General features: G+C 48.3%; 1 protein-coding gene across 3 annotated transcripts in view; it reads right to left on the bottom strand.

Annotated features, from left to right (window-relative positions):
• The window catches only part of PHKG2 (phosphorylase kinase catalytic subunit gamma 2), a 556437-nt gene that overhangs the window by 198484 nt on the left and 336669 nt on the right, over positions 1-21284 (bottom strand). For all 3 annotated transcript variants that reach the window (XM_044086635.1, XM_044086637.1, XM_044086636.1), the window contains exon 7: positions 17456-17546. In XM_044086635.1, coding sequence (XP_043942570.1) covers positions 17456-17546 — 91 coding nt within the window. The remainder of the gene's footprint in view (positions 1-17455; positions 17547-21284) is intronic.

Genomic DNA, 21284 nt, shown 5'->3' with positions numbered 1-21284 from the left:
GCTGAGGGAATAGAGTCCTCAGCATCAGAATCTTCATAAGGTGAGAAGGAACAGTCTTGGTCCTCAGAGGAATCCAAAGAAATAGACAGTTGTTCAGAGGAAGCAGAATCTTCCTCTTGTCTAGGCCTTTTGTCAGGAGGAGGCTGTGAACCCCTGATAAGAGAAATCAAATCTTCAGCCATTTTGAGCATCTGTTTCTTAGGCATAGGGCCTTGAACAGGAGACTGAAGTGAAGCCTTTTTCGATTTAGAAGGAGTCTTCGACTTGGAAAACGTTTTGACTGTAAGAGTCGTCTGTCTGAAAACGCCTTCAGAAACCGATGGCGTTTCAGAAGTACCGACGTCCGTGGAAGGTAAATCGTCGGAAAGGCCTGAAGTAAAAGGCTGTGTCGGCCTAGTGCATTCCGTCAAAATATCTCTAGCGGTCTCGGGTTCCAGGACTGCGGTAGTCAGAGGCTGCGGAGCCTCACTGATAACCTGAGACCGGATCAACAGAGGCCTCGGAATCGGGCTTAGACCTGGGCTGTCGGTCCTTGTCCCTGTGCTTTTTGTGCACGCCGGTAGTCGGTAGCTCCGACGGCATGTTATAGTTAAATTTTCTACCAAAAAAGTGTCGTGCGAAATCAAAACGTCTTTTAATAGTACGTTTATTAAATCTAGCACAAAAACGACAAGAAGTGACGTTGTGATCAGGGCCTAGGCAAGGTATGCAATAAGAATGAAAATCCTTATGAGGTATTTGCTTCCCACAAGAAATGCAATTGTTAACTTTTTCTGACATCGGTCTGAGGCAAGAAGTTTCCCCAACAGAGTACTTAGCTTTATAAAAGACTTCGGTCTGAAATTAGAATTCGAAAATCTCAGGAGTTGGCCGACCGGCACTTGCGAACTGCTTCTGCTTCGGGCACCGCGCGGCAAGAAAGACTGAAGAAAATGGCGTCGGTTGCATTATTTATACCCCTGGCGCACTGACATCAGGGATGAGGGAAATCCGGCCGACTGCGGAACCGCCTGGCCACAGGATAACCCAAGTGTGATGACTGCAGCAGGGTTACACGATGAACATTTCCCAGATTTTTGCACAACGCAATAGCGGCGTCTGTGGTCCGTAGCAGTAGATTCCTGGTGGTGGCAGACAGGAGCCAGTCGCCCAAGTATGAAAACACTTGGAATCCCTGACGTCTCAAGTGAGCCGTTACCACTGCCATGCATTTGGTGAACACTCTGGGGGCTGTGGTGAGACCAAAGGGCAGGGCACAAAACTGAAAATGACCGGCTCCCAGCCAGAAGCGTAAGTGACTTCTGGATGCCATGTTCATCTTGATATGGTAAGTAAGCATCTTTGAGGTCGATGGAGCACATCCACACATCTTTCCCTAATAAAGGGAGAATTGACTAATGTGACCATGTGGAACTTGGACTTCTCTACATGAAGGTTCAAACGGCTGAGTTCCAAGATAGGTCTCAGGTCCCCTGTTCTTTTTGGCACCAAAAAGGATCTGGAGTAAGTCCCTAATCCTACTTGGTCTGAGGGGACAGGCTGGATGGCTCCCTTCGACAGCAACTTTTGTACTTCTAAAGTTGCGGAATCCCTTTGACTGGGTGGAAAGTACAGTTTTGAACCTACCATAAATGTAGATGTTAGAGTGCTCATACAGCTGCAGTCATTACAGATGGAGTTATCCTGCCGTCAGGTGGGTCCTCGGTCGGCCGAATTCCAAAGTCTAGGTCCGGCGTCAGTTGTCGACGCTTCTTCCCTGACGTCAGTGCGGCAGGGGTACAAAAGAGGCAGCCGACGCCATTTTCTTCAGTTTTTCTTGCCCCAGATGTCAGGTGTCCCAAGAAGGAAGGCAAAACAAAGTTATGCAAACATGCAATATAGAATAATCAAAAAACAGTAGTTGCAAGCAAATACACCATAAGAGAATACCCCAAATAGGTTGTATGATAAGGTGTTTGTCATAAGGCCTGTCCTAAGAGGGGACGGAGGGGGGTAACCCGGACTGCAGCTGTATGAGCACTCTAACATCTACATTTATGGTAGGTACAAAACTGTACTAAGTTCATCGTGCATACAGCTGCAGTAATTACAGATGGGAAGAATCCCAAAGCTAAGTAAGGGTGGTAGGCACTAAGTGGAACTAGGAGGAGCGAGGATGCCCTGCAAGACTGCTGTGGCAAAACCCGCTCTAGATTTAGAGTATAGTGGAAGGTGATCGTGCTTGGAGAAAGTGTGCACTGAACTCCAAGTGGCTGCTTCCAAAATGTCCTTGGTAGGGACCCCCCCCCCTGAGGAAAGCTGCAGAGGTAGCTGTGGCCCTGGTGGAGTGGGATCTGATGCATGCAGGCACAGTTTTTCCATGAAATGAGTAACAAAAGCGTATGCAGTGGGCTATCCATTTTGAAACTGTCTGTTTGGAAATAGCCTTTCCTTGAGCACCTGTAGCATAGGACACAAAAGAGTTGCTTGGATTTCCTGAATGGCTTTGTCCTGTCCAAATAATAATGAAGCTGTCTGTGAATGTCCAAGGAATGCAGTAGTCTTTCCCCTTTGTTTTGTGGATTTGGATAAAAGGTAAGTAAGTGGATAGTCTGATTCAAAGCTACACTGGATACTACCTTTGGCATAAAGGTAGGGGTGGTTCGTAAGGAAACTCTGTCCTGATGGAAAATGATGAATGGTTGCACAGCCATGAGGGCCTGTAGCTCCGAAACCCTGCTTGCTGAGGTGATAGCCAAAAGAAAGGCTGTTTTCCATGACAAGTATTGTAGTTCTGTTGAAGAAGCTGGCTCAAAGGGAGGAAGGGTCAGCTTTTCCAATACAAAGTTGAGGTCCCAAGCAGGGACTGGTGGTTTCCTTGGGGGTTTTATATTTTTTGCCCCTCTGAGGAACTGCCTTAAGAGAGGATGTGAGAATAAAGGAGGATCTGGGTTGTATTGTGCAGAAATGGCTGAAGCGTGGATCTTGATAGAGGAGAAGGAAAGTCCACTGTTTAACATCTCAGCTAGGTACTGTAAAATTTGAGGTATATTTATTACCCAAGGATTCTGGCCCTTTTCTTGATTCCAGGCACAAAATAGTTTCCATTTGGCGGAGTAGGCTTTTCTAGTGGAAGGTCTTCTGGCCTCCAAGATGACATCCTGCACCTCCTTGGAGAGGAGAGTCTGTTGGGAAATCAAGGAATTCTCCATGCAGCTAGATTTAGGGTTTTGAGCTGGTTGTGAAGGGTTTTGTAGTTGTGCTGGGACAACAGAAGAGGGACTAGAGGTAGGATCCATGGTGGGGAATGTGTCAGGCTCTTCAGGAGCAGATACCAGTGTTGTCTTGGCCAGTCTGGAGCAATGAGAATCATTTGCGGCCTCTCTGCTCTGGCTTTTAACAGAACTTTGGGCAGCAGAGGAAGAGGCGGGAAGGCATAAACTGTCAATGTTGTCCAACAGAGAGAGTGCGTCCACTTTCCAGGCCTGTGGATGATAGGTCCTTGAACAAAATTTTTTCAACTGGTAATTTCTGTGGGTAGCAAAGAGATCTATGTCTGGCTGTCCCCATGCCCGAGTTATCTTTGTGAAAACTTGAGGATGCAACTTCCATTCGTGTGGATCTGTCATATTTCTGCTTAGGTTGTCTGCCAGTGTGTTTTCCTTCCCTGGCAGGAATTGTGCCTGTAGTTGAATTTGCAATTCCAGTGCTGTGTTCCATAGGGTCATGGCTTGCCTGCACAGGGGGTATGAATGAGTTTATGTACCACATCACTGTGGTGTTGTCTGTCCTTATCAATAGCTGGCCTGGATGCAGTAGGTCTTTGAAGGTCATAACAGCATTTTGCACGGCTAGCATTTCCTTTTGGTTGATGTGTAGGTGCATCTCTTTTTGGGACCATTTTCCCTGAATGCACTGATCTGTCATGTGTGCTCCCCAGGCGTAGTCTGAGGCGTCTGTTGTGATGATTTGAGTTGCCTGAGGTACACAGAAAGGGAGACCTGTGTTTCTTTGGCATGCTTGAGCCCACCACAAAAATTCCTTTTGAAGGCATGGAATGAGTGGTACTAATTGTTTCCAAGCTGTGGCTGTGTTGAGACCATAAGTTTTTTAGGTACCATTGAAGTTTCCTCATATGCAGCTTTGCACGTGGGATTAGTAGGATGCAACATGCCATGAATCCCAGAGCCTGCAGGACTTTCCTTGCAGTTAGCCTGGTGAAAGTTGCCATTTTGCTGAAGTATTGAGACAGTTGCCCTCGTTTGTCTGGCGTGAGGTAGGCCCATCTGGGTGGTTGTATTCAAGCTGACACCCAGGAAAATTATTTGTTGAGAGGGTATTAGTTTTGATTTCTTTTTGTTGACTGTGTATCCCTGGAAGTTCAACAGTTTTATTACAAACGCCAGGTGCTGCAATACTATGTCCTTGCTGTCCGCTTGGATCAGGCAGTCATCCAGATATGGGTAGATTTGTATTCCTTGTAGTCTGCAGAAGGCGATTACTGATGCCAGGCATTTCGTAAACACTCTGGGCGCAGTAGATAAGCCAAAGGGCAATGCAGAGAATTGGTAATGGGTTGAACCTGCAAGAAATCTGAGGTATCTTCTGCAATCTTGTCTGATAGGGACATGCAGGTATGCCTCCTTGAGGTCCAATGTTACCAGCCAAGACTCCTTGCCCAGCATGGGAAGAAGCTGCTGTAATGTGAGCATCTTGAATTTTGGCACCTGTAGATATGGGTTTAGGATGGATAGGTCTAAGATAGGTCTCCAATCTTTGTTTTTCCTTGGTACCAGGAATAGTCTGGAATAAAACCCCTGATCTTGTTCTTTTGCAGGTTACCTCTTGAATCATTTTCATGTCCATGAGAGCGGAAATTTGTTTTTGTGCCTCTGCCCTTTGATTTTGTGGCAGGTTTGGCATGCCTCTCATTTTTGAAAGGGTGTGAAAGTGGAACCTGTAGCCTCTGTCTATAATGTCCAGAATCCATTTGTCTTTTGTAACAATATGCCAATTTGAGAATAATGCCAGCTTTCCGCCTAAAGGTGCTGCCATTAAAGCTTTGCTTGGCAGGTGTAGGGGGAAGTCATTGTGTCTGTTTTCTAAATGACTGTGATCTATCTTCTCCACCTCTTGGGGTTGGTGCTTGCCACTGTCTGGCTCTGAAAGATCCTTGAGGTTGCCCTCTACCCCTTGGGCATCTGTATCTGCCCCTTTGAGGTCTGTCCGTGGCTGGAAAGGACCAATTTTTTGAAGGCCAGTTTCTGCTGAAACGTGGAGGTTGTACCTGCAGGAAATTTTCACTGTTTGCATTGATTTCGTTTTTTCCTCCATTTTCTTTAATAACTCCTCAGCTTTAACACCAAACAATAAATCTTTTTGAACAGGTGCATCTAATAATTTAGCTTTGACATGATCTGGTAAGGTTTGCTCTTTGAGCCAAGCATGCCTACGTATAACAGACCCCGTAACAGCAGCTCTACATGAGGCCTCTAAAGCATCAAAACCACACTGCAAGGTATGTTTACCCACTTGCTCTGCACCATGCAACAAATCCTGCAACTCTTTTAAATCTGGTTGTTCTGGTTGTGTCATTTTGCTTTTCAACTGAGATAACAAAAACTGTTGATACTTTAACATATGCAATTGACAGTTAATGCCCTCATGGTTAAAAGTGGCCGAGGTATACACCTTTTTCCCCCACCTTTCTAAAGCTCTGGAATCTCTCTCTGAAGGTAATGGGTTTTTAGCAGTAGAGGCCTTAATTCCCTTGGGACCCTGTGAAATAGTTTCTGGGTCAGCAGTATGGCTTTTATATAGGAACTGGTGAGAATCAGGAACCCGGTAATACCTGTCTGGTTTAACAGGAGCTGGAGGTAAAGAATCTGGATTAAGGCTGGCTTGTGTGTACACATCATCCAATACACCTAAAACAGGAGGGATAGCCAGGGGCCTATGCTGGGGGAGCAGAAGAAATTCCCTGAGCCTTTTCTTGGAATCTGAGTAATCTTGGCCTTCCCAGTGAAAGTGTTCCCTCAATGTATGCAGGGTTTCCCCAAAAGAGTAGTCCTCAGGGGGGGAGACCGAGGGAATAGACTCCTCAGCATCAGAGTCTTCGAAAGGTGAACAGGCGTAATCCTGGTCCTCAGAGTGTTCTGAGGTAATAGAAGCTTGATCTGAGGAAGGGTAGTCTTCCTCTAATCTGGGTCTTTTGTCAGAGGGGAGTTGAGAACCCCTGATAAAAGTAATCAAATCCTCAGCCATTTTAAGCATCTGCTTTTTAGGCACGGGGCCTTGAGAGGAGGTCTGTGGACCCTGTTTTTTGGTTTTCATGGCTGCTTTAGATTTAGTGAAAGCTTTAATAGAGAAGGAGGAAGGCCTGAAGACACCTTGAGAAATGGCAGGCCTGTCTAAATTCTGAGTTTCCCCGCCAAGAGTGGCGTCTGTATCTGCAGTAGGAATGGGGACCGAGGAGCCTGCAACCTCGGGTACTGAAGTCACTGGTAATGTAGTGTCATCGGTACTCAGGGGCTGCGTAGGCGCCTCGCTGAGAACCGGTAGTTGGCCTAACCGTGGTCTCAGTAGTCGGTGCAGACCTCGGATGTCGGTCCTTATCTTTGCGTCTTTTGCTCAAAACTGGAGTCGGAGTATCCGACGACATGATATAATTAAATTTTTTGCCAAAATAACGAAGGGCGAACTCCGCCCGGCGCTTAATAGTGCGCTTGTTGAATCTAGCACAAAAACGGCAGGCCGAGATGTCGTGGTCTGGACCTAAGCAAGGTATACAGAAAGAGTGGAAATCCTTATGCGGTATTTGCTTCCCACAAGAAATGCAATTATTAATTTTGTCTGACATCGGTCTGAGGCAAGAAAAGTTTCCCCAACGGGGTACTTAGCTTTCAAGAAGACTTCGGCTGAAATACTTTCGTAAATCTCAGGAGCTGGCCGACCGGCACTTGCGAACTGCTTCTGCTTCGGGCACCACACAGCAAGAAAGACGGAAGAAAATGGCACCGGCTGCCTCTTTTGTACCCCTGCCGCACTGATGCCAGGGAAGAAGCGACGACAACCGACACCGGACCTAGACTTTGGAATTCGGCTGACCGAGGACCCGCCTGACGGCAGGATAACCCCATCTGTAATGACTGCAGCTGTATGCACGATGAACATAGTCTGGGATTCTTTTGTTTGGAGGGAGATAAGAAAGAAGGGGAATATGACTACCTCTAGAAATTACCTCTAATACCCACTCGTCTTGGGTGATGTCTCGCCAGGCTTCTGTGTATAAAGAAATGCGACCCCCGACTGGATCCAGAGACACAGTAGGGAGAACCACAAAAGCAATTGCGGTCCCCCTGGTTACGTGGGCCTCCTCTGCCTCTATAGCAGCGTCTACCTGAATTTCCACCCCCTCCTCTGCCTCTGGAAGGGGAATCACTCTGTGCTTCATGAAAAAACCTCTGCGACTTTCTGAACCACGTTTTTCCACCCTTCTGGCCCTTAGGGTAAGGTCTAGAAGGCATTGAAAAAACAGACTCCCAACAGCAGACATGCTTTTTCCTTCCTGCATCAAAGGGGGCGTTGGTGAAAGTAGACTTGAAAGCCACCGTGAAGTTGCACAGGCGCATCCAGGAGTGTCTCCTAAGAGAGACTCCGGAACCCGCAGCACTGCTCACTGCGTCGGCTGCATACGAGATCAGCCTCATGGAGGAGCTGGCAATGGAATTTAAGGTAGACATCTGAGCATTGACCTTTTGAACCACAGCATCAGAAATGTTACCCTGTAGAGAATCTCCCAGCTCTTTTAGGAGATCTCTCTGGAGCCGTGTAAAATGCGACAAATAGTTCAGCGACCGCAGTGTAAAGGCCGCAGAGGAAAACATGCTTCCCATACCTGTCCATGGCCCTAGACTCCTTGTTAGGGGGATGGACGGTAGATGAAGTTTCAGCAAGTGCCTTCTTGGTGGCTGCTGCCACCACCATGGAATCTACTGGAACGCCTTTCGTAAGAAAATCCTTGTCTGGAGGAGCGGACAAAAACTTGTTGGGTCTCCTAGGGACCGGTTCCACAGTATCTGGAGTTTCCCACACCTTTAGACAAATGAGATCCAGTAGCTCGTCGAATGGGGTAGAAACCCAAGAGGCGGAGGGTTGAGACCCGAAGGCCTTCAGGAACACAAACTCCTCCTCAGAAGGGGATTTGAAATACCAGTCGCCTCTCTGCCTCAAGATTTCCAGGATATCTGAGAAAGAGATATCTTCAGAAGACGACTTGGGGGACCCTTCTGACTCCTCGAGGTTGGTGTCAGACGTGAGAGCCTCATCTTGGGAGTCAATGTGCTTCCTCTTGCACACACTCTTTCTGGGGGGCTCCTCAGGCAAAAACTCCGGGGAGACCTCAGAAAGTTGGGGACCACTCATGGAGGTATCCTGAAGCCTTGGGTCTCCACTGTCCATGGATAGAGAGTGATTAGAGATAGATACTGGTGCTGGAGGGGGCAGAGTGTTGGTGCCATAAGATGCAGCTTTCGAACTGGCCAGCACACTCCTCATGACCTCAAAAGCTGAACCCCCTGGCTCCGAAGGTCGACTGACCATGGAAGATACGGTAGTAGGCCTCGGAGCCAAAGAGATTAGGTCCGAAGCCGATGTCGGACCCAAGCTCACCAGAGCCGAAACACCGAGAGGAAGGCTAGGAGCCAAAGAAGATTGATCCCAGACCTCCCTCTCGGGTTCGACTGGTGAACCAAGAATCCTGGACCCTGTGGACGGTGCCGATGGGGTTGGAGCTGAGATCAGAGCCAAGAGGCCAGAGGGGGCTACTGGAACCGACCTCATGGCATCCAACGGAACCGACAGCTCTGGCTCTGAAAGCAGAGAAAGGCTCGGAGGAACAGCCAAAGAGGAGGTGAGGATGTGCTCCGAGGCCGACTGAGCCGGAACCGAAAACAATTTAGCCAGCATCGATGACTGGAGCAGTTTCTGCACCACTCTATCGACATCATCATCAGAGAGGGTCCGAGAGGACCTAGAGGATAAGGTCGGAGATCTAGATCTCCCTACATAGGGTGACCTATGAGACGGAGAAACCGGTAGAGGAACTGGAGACCGGCTCCGAACTAGAATCTCTGTCACCGGCTCCGAGATGCTGGGAGCCGATGTTGACGTAGTCGATGTACTGCCTTCTGTTGGCACCGAAGCCAATGGAGCTGAAAAAGTAATAAGAAGTTATGTACTCACCATACCGTTCCATCTGAGTAGGTAGCTTCATTTGTCTGCAACCTGTGGGTCTTGGATCCGATATCGGATCCGAGCCGGCAACTTGTTTCAAGCTAATGGATCCGAGCTCCTAGCTCCTCCCCTCACCCATAATCCCCTGCCAACCCTCCATGACCTCAGATCGAGTTTGCCCCTCAATATATATACCCAAAACGGGTATCCAACCAAGATAGATCCGAAGAAGGCCAGGCGGAAGGAGGGGGGGGGGTGGTTGCAAACAAATGAAGCTACCTACTCAGATGGAACGTTATGGTGAGTACATAACTTCTTAATCTGAAGTAGGGAGCTCATTTGTCAGCAACCTGTGGGGCAAAGTCCCCAGCTACCTGAACCTTGGGTGGCCATCATGGAAGGATATTGCGAAGCACCGCAGAGCCAAAGGATGCTCTCCCTCTAGAAATCACGTCCGGTTTGTAGTGGTTAATAAAGGTATGAGATGAAGCCCAAGTGGCTTCTGAACAAATATCATCCAATGGAACTCTAGACTTGAAGGCCACAGAAGTAGAGATGGAACGAGTGGAATGTGTGCGAACTCCTTCAGGTGCGGGTCTCCCAGAGGCTTGGTACGCCAATAGGATACATTGAGAAATCCAGCGTGATAGAGATACTTTTGATATTGCTTTCCCCAAATTAAATTTGGCAAAGGAAACGAACAGCTGGTCGGATTGTCTATGACCAGCTGTTCTAAGAGTATAAAAGCGTAGCTGCCTATGAACATCTAATGAGCGCAGCTTGTACTCGCCTTTATTCTGATATTTAGGGAAGAAAACCGGTAAATTTATGGATTGATTTATATTGATTTCTGATGCTATTTTGGGAAGAAAAGAGGGACTGATCCTGAGGTACACTCTGTCCGGGTGAAAGATCAAATAAGGAGGCTTCACAGAAAGAGCTTGAAGCTCCGAAACTCTTTCTGCAGACGTGATGGCTACAAGGAATGCTGTTTTCCAGGACAAGAATTTGAGATCTACTGAAGCAGCGGGTTCAAAAGGTGGAGCAGTCGAGGCTTGAAGAACTAGTGAAAGATCCCACGGTGGTACGGCTTCTTTTATAGGGGGTCTAAGCAGGAAGGTGCCTTTGCGAAAGGTTTTACACAACTTGGCCGACATCAAAGGCCCTGTATCATGTCCCACATGGTAATGTGAGATGGCTGCCAATTGCACTTTGACAGTTGAACAACTAGCGCCTTCCTGAAAAAGTTTGGTTAGGAAGTCTAATATGGACGGGAGAGGAGCCGTAAAGGGATCTAGATCATGATGCTCCGCCCAGAAGGAGAAACGTTTCCATTTACTGCGGTACACTTTCCTGGTGGAGGGCTTATGCACTGCCACAAGGATGGCTTTGACTGGTGAAGAGATACCGGGAGTCCTAACTAGGAGTGGAACTGGAGCAACCAAGCTGTCAGTTTCAGATTGTTCAGGTTTGGGGTCGGTAAGTCCGACGGATGGGAGATTAGATCCAGCCTGGGATCCAGAATCCAAGGAGGATTCACTAGGTGAGACCACAGGTAAGGGAACCAAATTTGCCGAGGCCAGAATGGGGCAATGAGGGTCATCCTGCTCCCCAACCGTGAGGCTTTCTGTAAGAGTTGCAGCATCAGGGGTAGAGGAGGATAGGCATAAAGTAGACCGGGTGGCCAAGCATGCACTAGAGCGTCTCTTGGAGTTTCCCCTGGAGGGGGAATCAGAGCGAAGAAATTGCCGCATTTGGTGTTTGAGGGAGATACAAAAAGATTGCAGCAGGGTTGCCCCATATTGCGAATATCTGCTTCGCTACTAGTGGATTGAGAGACCACTCGTACGGGGTAAGAAGGGTGCGACTGAGTTTGTCCGCTAGGATGTTGGTCCGTCCCGGAATGTGCGTTGCAATCAGAAAGCGGTTGGTGGAGATCGCCCATTCCCACACTCTCATGGCTTCGCGGCATAGAGGGTAAGATCTGGTTCCCCCCTGTTTGTTGATGTACCAGACAACCGACATGTTGTCCGACTGAATTGCAATCGTTCCTATGGGGAGGAGATTCTGAAGTGCTTGCAACGCGTACAGCAATGCTCTCATCTCCAGAACATTGATATGCAGGGAGGTCTCTGTGTCGTTCCACGTGCTTTGGACCATCCTGCCTGAATAATGCCCCCCCCCACCCGAGGCGGGAGGCGTCCGTGGTCACCGTGGCGAGAGGGGGAGAGGTGCAGAGGGGACGGCCCGTATGGAGGTCCGAACCTTGGAGCCACCATAATAGAGCCCTCCTGCAAGCCTTGCTGATAGCAATGGGGTGGTGAAGAGGAAGAGACAGAAAGGACCACTGCACTAGAAGGGTCCATTGCAGTACCTGCATGTTCAGACGGGCGCATGGAAGGAGCGTAATCGCTGCCACCATGGAGCCTTCCCTCAGGACCAATTCCGCTGGTGGGGTCTCTGATTGGAGGCTAGCCCGCACATGGAGTTGCAAATTCCGAATTCTCTCGGACGTTAGAAAGGCTCGGAGCTCTCTGGTGTCTACTCCGGCTCCTATGAATTCTATGACTTGTGTCGGGGCCAGAAGGGATTTGTCGGCATTGATGGCGATGCCTAACTGTGGGGCTAGGCGGAGAAAGAAATCTCTGGCTGAGCAAAGTAGATGCCTTGTTGGGGTGGTCAGGAGTCAGTCGTCCAGGTACGGAAAGACCTGTATTCAGTGGAGTCTCAGGTGGGCCACAATCACTGCTAATACCTTGGTGAACACCCTGGGGGCTGTGGTGAGGCCAAAGGGAAGGACCCTGAACTGGTAGTGACCGGCTCCCAGCCGGAAGCGGAGGAACCTTCTGGATCGTCTGTCCATTAGAATATGGTAGTACGCATCCTTGAGGTCTATAGAGCACATCCAATAGTTCTCCCTTAGAAGGGGGAGAATAGATTGAAGAGTGACCATTCGGAATTTTTCCTTGGTTACTGACAGGTTCAAGCGGGAAAGGTCCAGAATCGGTCTGAAGTCCCCCGTCTTTTTAGGCACCAAAAAGAACCTGGAGTAGAACCCTAATCAGAGCTGGTCTTGGGGGACGGGCTGGATGGCTCTTTTTCTTAGCAGCTGCTGAATTTCTGCAGCTGCGGCCTCCCTCTGATCGGGTGGTACATCGGGGAGGTTTTTGAATTTGGGGGCATGGAGTAATGGTATTTTGTACCCTCCGGATATAATGCGAAGCACCCAGTGGTCTGTCGTGATGGACTCCCATGCCGCTAGGTGCTCCGAGAAGCACCCCCCACCCCCGACTGCCTCCAGAGTGGAGCAGCCGGGCAACCCTTCAGGGCTGCTGCGTGGGCCGTTCAGAGAAAGGTTCTCTGGACCCAAAGTTTCTTGGAGCCCCTCTGCCCCTGGGGCGGCGTCCTCCCTGTCCTCCTCTGCCACGGAAGGACTGGTTGCCCGGAGCGGGTTGGGAATGTTGCGATTTCTGGAAACACATCATCTTCTGACCCTTTTGGTTCTTCGAAAAGGACCGCTTGGGAGCAAAGAAGCGGACTCCAACGGCAGACAATGTCTTCCCGTCTTTCTCGCTCTGGACAAGTGTCTGGTGAACCGTTTTGCCAAACAGGGCAGAATCATCGAAAGGGGCGTTCGCAAAAGACGCTTTAAAAGGCTCCGCAAAGTCACAATGACGGAGCCAGGCCTGACGTCTCATGACTAGGCCTGCTCCGCTAGCCCTAGCGGCTCCATCGGTGGCATGGGACAATAGCCGCATAGAGGTATTTGAAATTGAACTCAGAGTGGCCATTCGGGTGGAGTACAATTGCTTGCCCTCAGCCGACATGGACTCAGGAGGGGAGGCAGCGTATTCTTTGATAAGATCCCGCTGCATCCTGATGACATGTGCCATATAGTTCAGAGACCTTACCGAGAAGGTCGCTGAACTAAAAACTCACTTCCCTAAGCGGTCCATCGAGCGGGACTCCTTGCTCGGAGGATGGACTGAGGGGCTCTCCTGAGCTAGTTCCCTCTTCGTGGCTGCCGCCGTCAACATGGCATCTACAGGCGGGCCCTTGCTCCAGTGCGATCGGTCTGAGGGGGGGCTTAGCATTCTGTCCGGGCGTTTTGGTATTGGCTCCACGGTCTCCGGATCCTTCCACGCCCTGGTGGTAATGAGGTCCACCAAGGGGTCGGCCGGAGGGGACACCCAAGAGGTAGACGGGCCTGTTTCGAATGCCTCCAGAAACACGGACTCGTCGGGGGAAGACTTGGAGGCAGACCACCCACCTCTGTTCCTCAGCATCTCCATGATGTCTCCAAAGGAGACATCCTCAGGGGGTGATCTTGGGGAGCCTTCCCCCTCCTCCAAGTCTGTGTCCTCAGTTAAGCACTCAGGGGAGTCCACGTGCCTCCTCTTGCACTTATGCTTGCGGGGCACTTCCTCGGGGGGGGGGGTTGTCCAAGGAGGCCTCACCAGCAACATCCTGTTCCAATGGAACCATCTGGGACATTGAAGCAGGCTGTCCCTTTGGCCGGGTGATGGATGCCTGGCCCAGCAGAGAGGGAGTGCAGGGAGGAGCCGAGACAAGGACCGGGGGTCCGGATGCTCTCAACAGAGCCCTCTCCACAACATCGAAGGCCGAGGGGGAACCAATCTCTCTGGGCTCCGAGAATCAGCTCCCACTCGGATCCGATGAAGGGATCGGAACCGGCACCGAGACCATCTGATCCGAAGGGCCAGTGCGCTCCGACCTGGACGGAGCCGAAGGCACACTGAATCCCTCGAATCCGAAGCTCGGGCCACGGCTCCGAGAGGTCAGATCCGACAGGCTCGAGGGCAGGGTCGGATCCGAAGTACCAAGTACTGTCGGCGCCGACCCACCCCCGGCTCCAATGCTGCTCGGCTCCGAATGCTCCGAATCCGGATAGCGGGTTGGAGAAGGAGCAATAGGATGGAAAAAAAGGTGTCGAGCTCCCCCCTGAAGCAGGGGGGGGGGGCAAGAGCACTCCCATCTGCAGCTGGGCCTGGATGAACCTTCGCATCATCCGGTCCAAGTCTGCATCGGACATACTGAAGGTTGATCTCGAAGAGGTCACCGAGGCAGGCCTGGAGTGCCACCTCGATGACCTCGATGGAGATCGGGCCTCCTCCTCCTCGGGCCCCGGAGAGAAACAAGGGGATCGGAGCCGAGGAGGAGGAGACCTAGAAGCAGTGGAGGGAGAAGCCTGCTTAGCTGGCGGGGCCGAAATGGAGGTCTCGGCCCGCCGCTTGTGGTGCTTCTCCCTCCGTTTCTCCCTCCTGGCTTCCCTGTCCTCCGGTGCTTTAGCGGGAGTTTTGAGTCCCGGCCGGAGGAAGGGGGGGCAGGAATGGCAGCAACCACAGCCTGTGGTGGAGCCACGGGAGCAGCGGAGGCCAGAGCTGAGTCCGGGGGTAAAAGTCCCGCCAAGACCAGCTTCGACCACCATTCTTTCAGTGCCCTGGGGTTGAACGCTGCACAAATGGTACAGCCTGAGGTGAGGTGTTCAGCCCCAAGGCACCGAACTCACCGAGTGTGGCCATCAGCCGGGGAGAGCTTATGGCCACACTCGGTACATTTAGAAAAAATGGCTTTTGGGGCCTCAGCCATACTTAAAGAAAAAAGTAATGTTACACACACAAGCCCCAAAACACAACACACACTCTCTAACGACAGCGTAGGGAGGGAAAAAACTACTTAAAAGAAAATATTTTTACTTTTTAATGGGAACCTAACACTTACACACTTTATTTTGTGAAAAAAGGAAGAAAGTTGACAGAAAATTTAAACTTAACTGCCAGTTACTAGACGAGCTCTCAGGAATCCAGCTATCCACAAGCGCGGCAAACTAGATCTGAGGTCATGGAGGGTTGGCAGGGGATTATGGGTGAGGGGAGGAGCTAGGAGCTCGGATCCATTAGCTTGAAACAAGTTGCCGGCTCGGATCCAATATCGGATCGAAGACCCACAGGTTGCTGACAAATGAACTCCCTACTTCAGATCAGTAGTTTTAGCAATTTTCTCTGGTGGCTCCAAGGAAACTGACGAAGCCGGACACCACTTTTTTGAAGATTTTTTTCTCTGATTTCTTGTCCGGTTTGGAATGAGAGGATCTGGAACTAGAAGACCTCTCTAAGTCTTCTTCAAAGGAAGGTTTCAGTAGTCCTTTTAAGATAAGCTTGTTCTTCCTCTCTTGCAGTACACAGGGACTGAAAGCGTGGCAGAACAAGCAGGATTCTTGGAGATGAATAGCACCCAAGCAGTACACGCACACTGAGTGCCCATCAGTTAATGACATCTTGTAACTACATTCTACACACATTTTAAAGCCCGAAGGCCTGTGTTCTTTGGGATCTTTAGTCATGCTGACAAGAAAACTCCACACAGGGGAAAACAGGAACACCTTTGCACCAAAAAAAAAAAAAACAAATACAGAAGGCGCGGGAAACTAGAGCCACTAACTGAAACGGCCTAGAACACGGACAACCACAAGGAGGACTAGGTCCTCTAATTTAAACGTGCCTAGCCCAGGAAACAAGAGACTACCACCACAGAAAACAAAACGCCAACAAATAGGAAAACTACCACTGGACAGAAGGGAAAACGAGGTCCTCTGACTGAAAAAATGGGCCTAGCCCGTGGAGACAAAGGGTGAATGGGATACCAAAAGGCCAACAGAACCGGCCACACAACCAGCAGAACAACACACACAAGGTAGCTATGAAAATAGTTTTTTGGTCAACAATTTGTTTGAATTAAAAAAAAAAATTATATTTAGCCACGGCCAAGAGCGAGACCTCGTCTGAGCGTAAGGAGCGGAAAACGAGATCTGAGATGGGTGCGTTGCAGTATGGGATACCTCTTAGCCATGAGCCAATTGAAGACTTCGAGCTAGAGTATGGCAGAGTCAGAGCTGAGGTTCAGCGCCGAACCCAAGGGTAAGAATGTAGACGAGATTGGACTACATAACATCAACACTTCGTATCACCAAAAGAACACCACCCCCATGGTGAAGCATGGTGGTGGCAGTATCATTCTTTGGGGCTGCTCTTCTTCAGCTGGAACTGGGGCTTTAGTCAAGGTGGAGGGAATTATGAACAGTTCCAAATGCCAGTCACTTTTAGCCCAAAACCTTCAGGCTTCTGCTAGAAAGCGGAAGATGAAGAGGAATTTCACCTTTCAACATGACAATGACCAAAGCATACATCCAAATCAACAAAAGACTGGCTTCAGCAGAAGAAAATTAAAAGTTTTGGAATGGCCCAGCCAGAGCCTAGACCTAAATCCAATAGAAATTCTGTGGGGTGACCTGAAGAGGGCTATGCAGAAGAGATGCCCTCGCAATCTGACAGATTTGGAGCACTTTCGCAAGGAAGAGTGGGCAAATATTGCCAAGTTAAGATGTGCCATGCGGACAGACTCCTACCCAATAACACTGAATGCTGTAATTAAATCAAAAGGTGCTTCAACAAAAAGTATTAGTTTAAGGGTGTGCAGACTTATGCAACCATTGTATTATATTTTTTCCCTTAACAGATTTGTTTTTCAATTGAATTGTAGAGGTTTATAGGCCATATTAATGGTGGGAAAAGTTTTGAAATGATTTATTGTGGTCTCATTCTTTCATATCACAAAAACATGGCATTTTAACAGGGGTGTGTAAACTTTTTATATCCACTGTATGGCTGTATACACATATAAATGCACAGATGCATACATAAACATACTTCTGCTGTTATACTAGCACACACATATTTGGATCGCTGGCTACTTTAAGAAAAGTCGGACCAGTGGACATTCAGGAGACCAGTCTTATTGATAATGGGTATAGATATTTTCTGTAAGTATAGAGAAGGTGCTTGGCGGGAACAGTTCTGGGAAGGTCAGCAATGTCGGGGTGCTATAACTTAGTACCCCTCATCTTTTCTGTCAAGCAAAAGTAACATCCGTGGGCAGTCATTGCAAAACCTCAGAAAATCAGACAGGACTAGTGGCGTAGCAACCCATCCAAGCGATCCTTATTCTGCCTATGTACTAACTACTGCTGCTAACAGCAAATGCTCCTCTGTTCCATCAAATTACTCTGAATCCATATTTTTAACATAAACACAGAATTATACCTTACCTTTGCTCAGATACCCAGGATCTTCCCACCATGCTCCTAAACTAAGAAGTCAAAGAAGAGGACTTAGGAAAAAAAATTACTCTATTTTACACAAATATTAATATGCAGAATACTCACAGGTCTACCTCCTTGCTATATCCAGGGTGTCGGTCATCCATAGAACACTTGAGAATTTCAGGAGCAAGGTAGCCTGGGGTACCACACAACTCTGACAAAAACAAAGAAAATCATTACATAGAGTGCCTATTAGAAGAGGCATATTTTCATCAACAGATCTCAATAAACCACCATATTCAAACAAAGCTGTTAAATCATCAGGTATACAGACAATTGTGCTCTCTAGTCTCCAGAAAAAGTGGTTTATAAACACTGACAATTTTCCTTAGATGAGAAAGCATTCTCCTTCAGAACATTCAAATGCATGTATGGCTAAGAAAGCCTATGCAATAACCTGAATGTAAAGAGGACAGCTCACACCACCACCAGGGATGGTGGCAACAGAAAGTACAGTTGTGCACACTTATCGTAAATGTAGATGTTAGAGTGTTTTCATTGTTGCAGTCACTACATCTGGGTAATCTGCTGGCAGATTGCCCTCAGTTGGCCTGATTAACAATGTCTTGGGTCCTGCGTTGGTTGATGTCCCTTCTTCCATGACGTCAGGTCGTCAGGGGTATAAAACATGCAGCCAACGCCATTACATCAGTTTTTCTTGCCCCAGATATCAGGTACCCTGCTAATGGGGAGCAAATAAAACATAAAAACACAAAAGTATACCATCAACCAAAAGCAAATGCACCAAAAAGACTTGAAAGCATAGTAAAGGAAAGTAGAGGTATAGCCAGAAAAAACTAGGGGGCTGGAGGGAGGGTAAAGTACAGTTTTGTACCTACCATAAATGTAGATGTCCGATAGGTATGCATCTGCAGTCCTAACATATGGGTTGTCCTGCCTCAGGCAGCCCTTCGGTCAACCGGATTCCAAAGTCTGGGTCTGGCCTCGGCTGTTGTCGCACTTCACCCAACGTCATAGCTGCTGTTTATTGGGTATAAAGGCATCAGCCAACGCCATCTTCCTCAGTGTTTCTTGCCCCAGATGCCAGGTGCCCTCTAGGAAGGCTAAATTTGGATAATGCAAATGGTTCCAAACAGTAGAGAGCAAACAAAATAAGCATGTATATACATATATACAAACAAATACACCATAATAGATTCCCCCAGCCAGCTATAAGATGGGCAAATACCCTAGGAGTACCACAGAGGGGAAGGAGGGTGGGTAATCCTGACTGCAGATGCATACCTCTCGGACATCTACATTTATGGTAGGTACAAAACTGTACTATGTCCTTCAAGGATGCATCTGCAGTCCTAACAAATGGGTAGAATACCACAGCCAAACTGGGGGTGGAGGCACTAAGATGCTTATGGTGTAGCTAAGATCCCTTGCAAAACAGCAGTTGCAAAACCTGCTCGGGATCTGGAGTATAAAGGTAGATTATAATGCTTGGCAAATGTATGCATGGAGCTCCAAGTAGCAGCTTCTAAAATGTCTTTGGTAGCCACTCCTCGTAGGAAAGCTGTAGTAGTGGCTGTAGCTCTTGTGGAGTGAGGTCTGATGTTTTCTGGAGTTATCTTTCCATGAAATGAGTAACAAAATCTAATGCAATTTCCTATCCATTTTGAGATTGTCTGTTTTGAAATTGCTTTTCCTTCCATTCCTGTTGCATATGCTACCAGAAGCTGGTCAGTCTTTCTGTTGGTCTTGGTTCTGTCCAGATAATAGCGCAACTGCCTGTGCACATCCAATGTATGTAATAGTCTTTCCCCCCTGTTCTGTGGGTTGGGGAAGAATGTTGGCAGGTGGGTTGATTGGTTCAATGATACCCTGGAGACCACTTTTGGCATAAAGGTAGGATTAGTTCTCAAGGACACTCTATCCTGATGGAAGTTAAGGAAGGGTTGTACTGCCATTAAAGCCTGTAGTTCAGAAACCCTTCTTGCTGAAGTGATTGCAAGCAGGAAAGCAGTTTTCCAAGATAAGAACTGTAATTCTGCTGTTGCTGCTGGTTCAAAAGGGGGAAGTGTTAACTTTTCCAGCACAAAGTTAAGGTCCCATGTAGGCAAAGGTGGCTTCCTTGGAGGCTTTACATTTTTAATTCCTCTCAGAAACTGCCTGAGTAGAGGATGAGAGAAGACTGGAGGATCCATGTTGTATTCTGCTGAAATTGATGATGCATGAATCTTAATGGAGGAGTAAGACAGGCCATTGTGGAAAAGTTCTGCTAAGTATTCCAGGATGTTAGCTATGTTTGCTAATGATACATTTTCTCCTTTTGCTGTACTCCAAATGAGGTATCTTTTCCATTTGGCTGAATAAGTCTTCCTTGTGGAGGGTCTGCGAGCCTCCAGGATAATGTCTTTAACCCTCTGAGATAAGTCTGGGTTACTTTGCTTTATGTAATATTCCAAGCAGCTAGCTGCAGTGTTTTCAAGTTTGGATGTAGGATTTTGTAGTTGTTCTGTGTTAGCAGTAAAGGAACCAGAGGTAGAGGCCATGCGTGTGTCCAAGACATACTCCTCAGTAGCGGGTACCAATGCTGCCTCGGCCAGTCTGGAGCTATCAGGATGATCCTTGGGTGATCTTCTTTGATCTTCAGTAGCACTTTGTGCATCAAAGGAAGAGGTGGGAATGCATATGCTGTCAGGTTTTCCCAACTGAAGGATAGGGAGTCCACCTTCCAAGCAAGAGGGTGGTATGTCCTTGTGCAGAATTTCCTCAATTGGTGGTTGCGTGGGGATGCGAACAGGTCTATTTCTGGTAGTCCCCATTTCTTTGTAATGGTTTTGAAGATGTCTGGATGCAGCATCCATTCGTGGGCATCCGTGGTAGTTCTGCTTAAGGTGTCTGCTAGTGCATTTTCTATTCCTGGCACAAATTTGGCCTGGAGTTGAATGTTGTGGTTCAGGGCCACATTCCACAGGTCCATTGCCATCCGGCATAGGGGATATGAGTGTGTGCCTCCCTGTTTGTTGATATACCACATGACTGTGGTGTTGTCCGTCCTTATCAGTAAATGACCTTGTTGAAGAAAAGGTCTGAATGTCTGAAGTGCCTGTTTCACTGCCAGCATCTCTTTTTGATTGATATGTAGGCTCAGCTGGTCTTGTGTCCATAGGCCTTGTATACACTTGTCCACCATGTGTGCCCCCCAGCCTACGTCTGAGGCGTCCGTGGTGATAGTCTGGCTTGGGAGAGGTTTGTGGAAGGGCAGACCTCTGTTCAGCTGACAGGTCTGGGCCCACCACCGGAATTCTTGTTTCAGGCATGGAAGTATTGGAATCTGGGCTTCTAGACTGTGCTTGTGTTGAGACCATAAATTCCTTAGGTACCATTGCAACTTCCTCATATGTAGCCTGGCATGTGGAATCAATATTATGCAGGATGCCATGTATCCGAGGGCTTGCAGGACTTTCCTTGCTGAAAGCTGGTTCTGCGTTGTTAATGCCATGAAATAGAGTGGTAGTTGATTTTGCTTTTCTGCTGTGAGAAATGACATTTGCTTTGTTGTGTCCAGTTCTGCACCCAAGAATGTTATCCTTTGGGATGGTACCAGCCTTGACTTTTTCATGTTGACTGTGTATCCCAGGGCTTGCAGTAGTTGTATAACCTTTTCCAAATCTTTTGTTAATTTGGTCTTGTTGTCCGCTTGTATCAGGCAGTCGTCCAGGTATGGGTAAATTTGAATTCCCTGAAGCCTGCAATGAGCAATTACTGATGCCAGGCATTTCGTGAATACTCTGGGCAGTAGATAAGCCAAAGGGCAATGCTGAGAATTGATAATGCTCTGATCCTGCAAGAAATCTGAGGTATCTTCTGCAATCTGGTCGTATCGGGACATGCAGGTATGCCTCCTTGAGATCTAGAGTCACCAGCCAAGACTCCTTGC

This window comes from Protopterus annectens, chromosome 10.part0, assembly GCF_019279795.1.
Source record: "Protopterus annectens isolate FY-2018-M chromosome 10.part0, PAN1.0, whole genome shotgun sequence".
Taxonomy (NCBI): domain Eukaryota; kingdom Metazoa; phylum Chordata; order Ceratodontiformes; family Protopteridae; genus Protopterus; species Protopterus annectens.
Note: the sequence above shows the minus strand (reverse complement) of the source record. Positions and strands in the feature narration are given on the sequence as shown.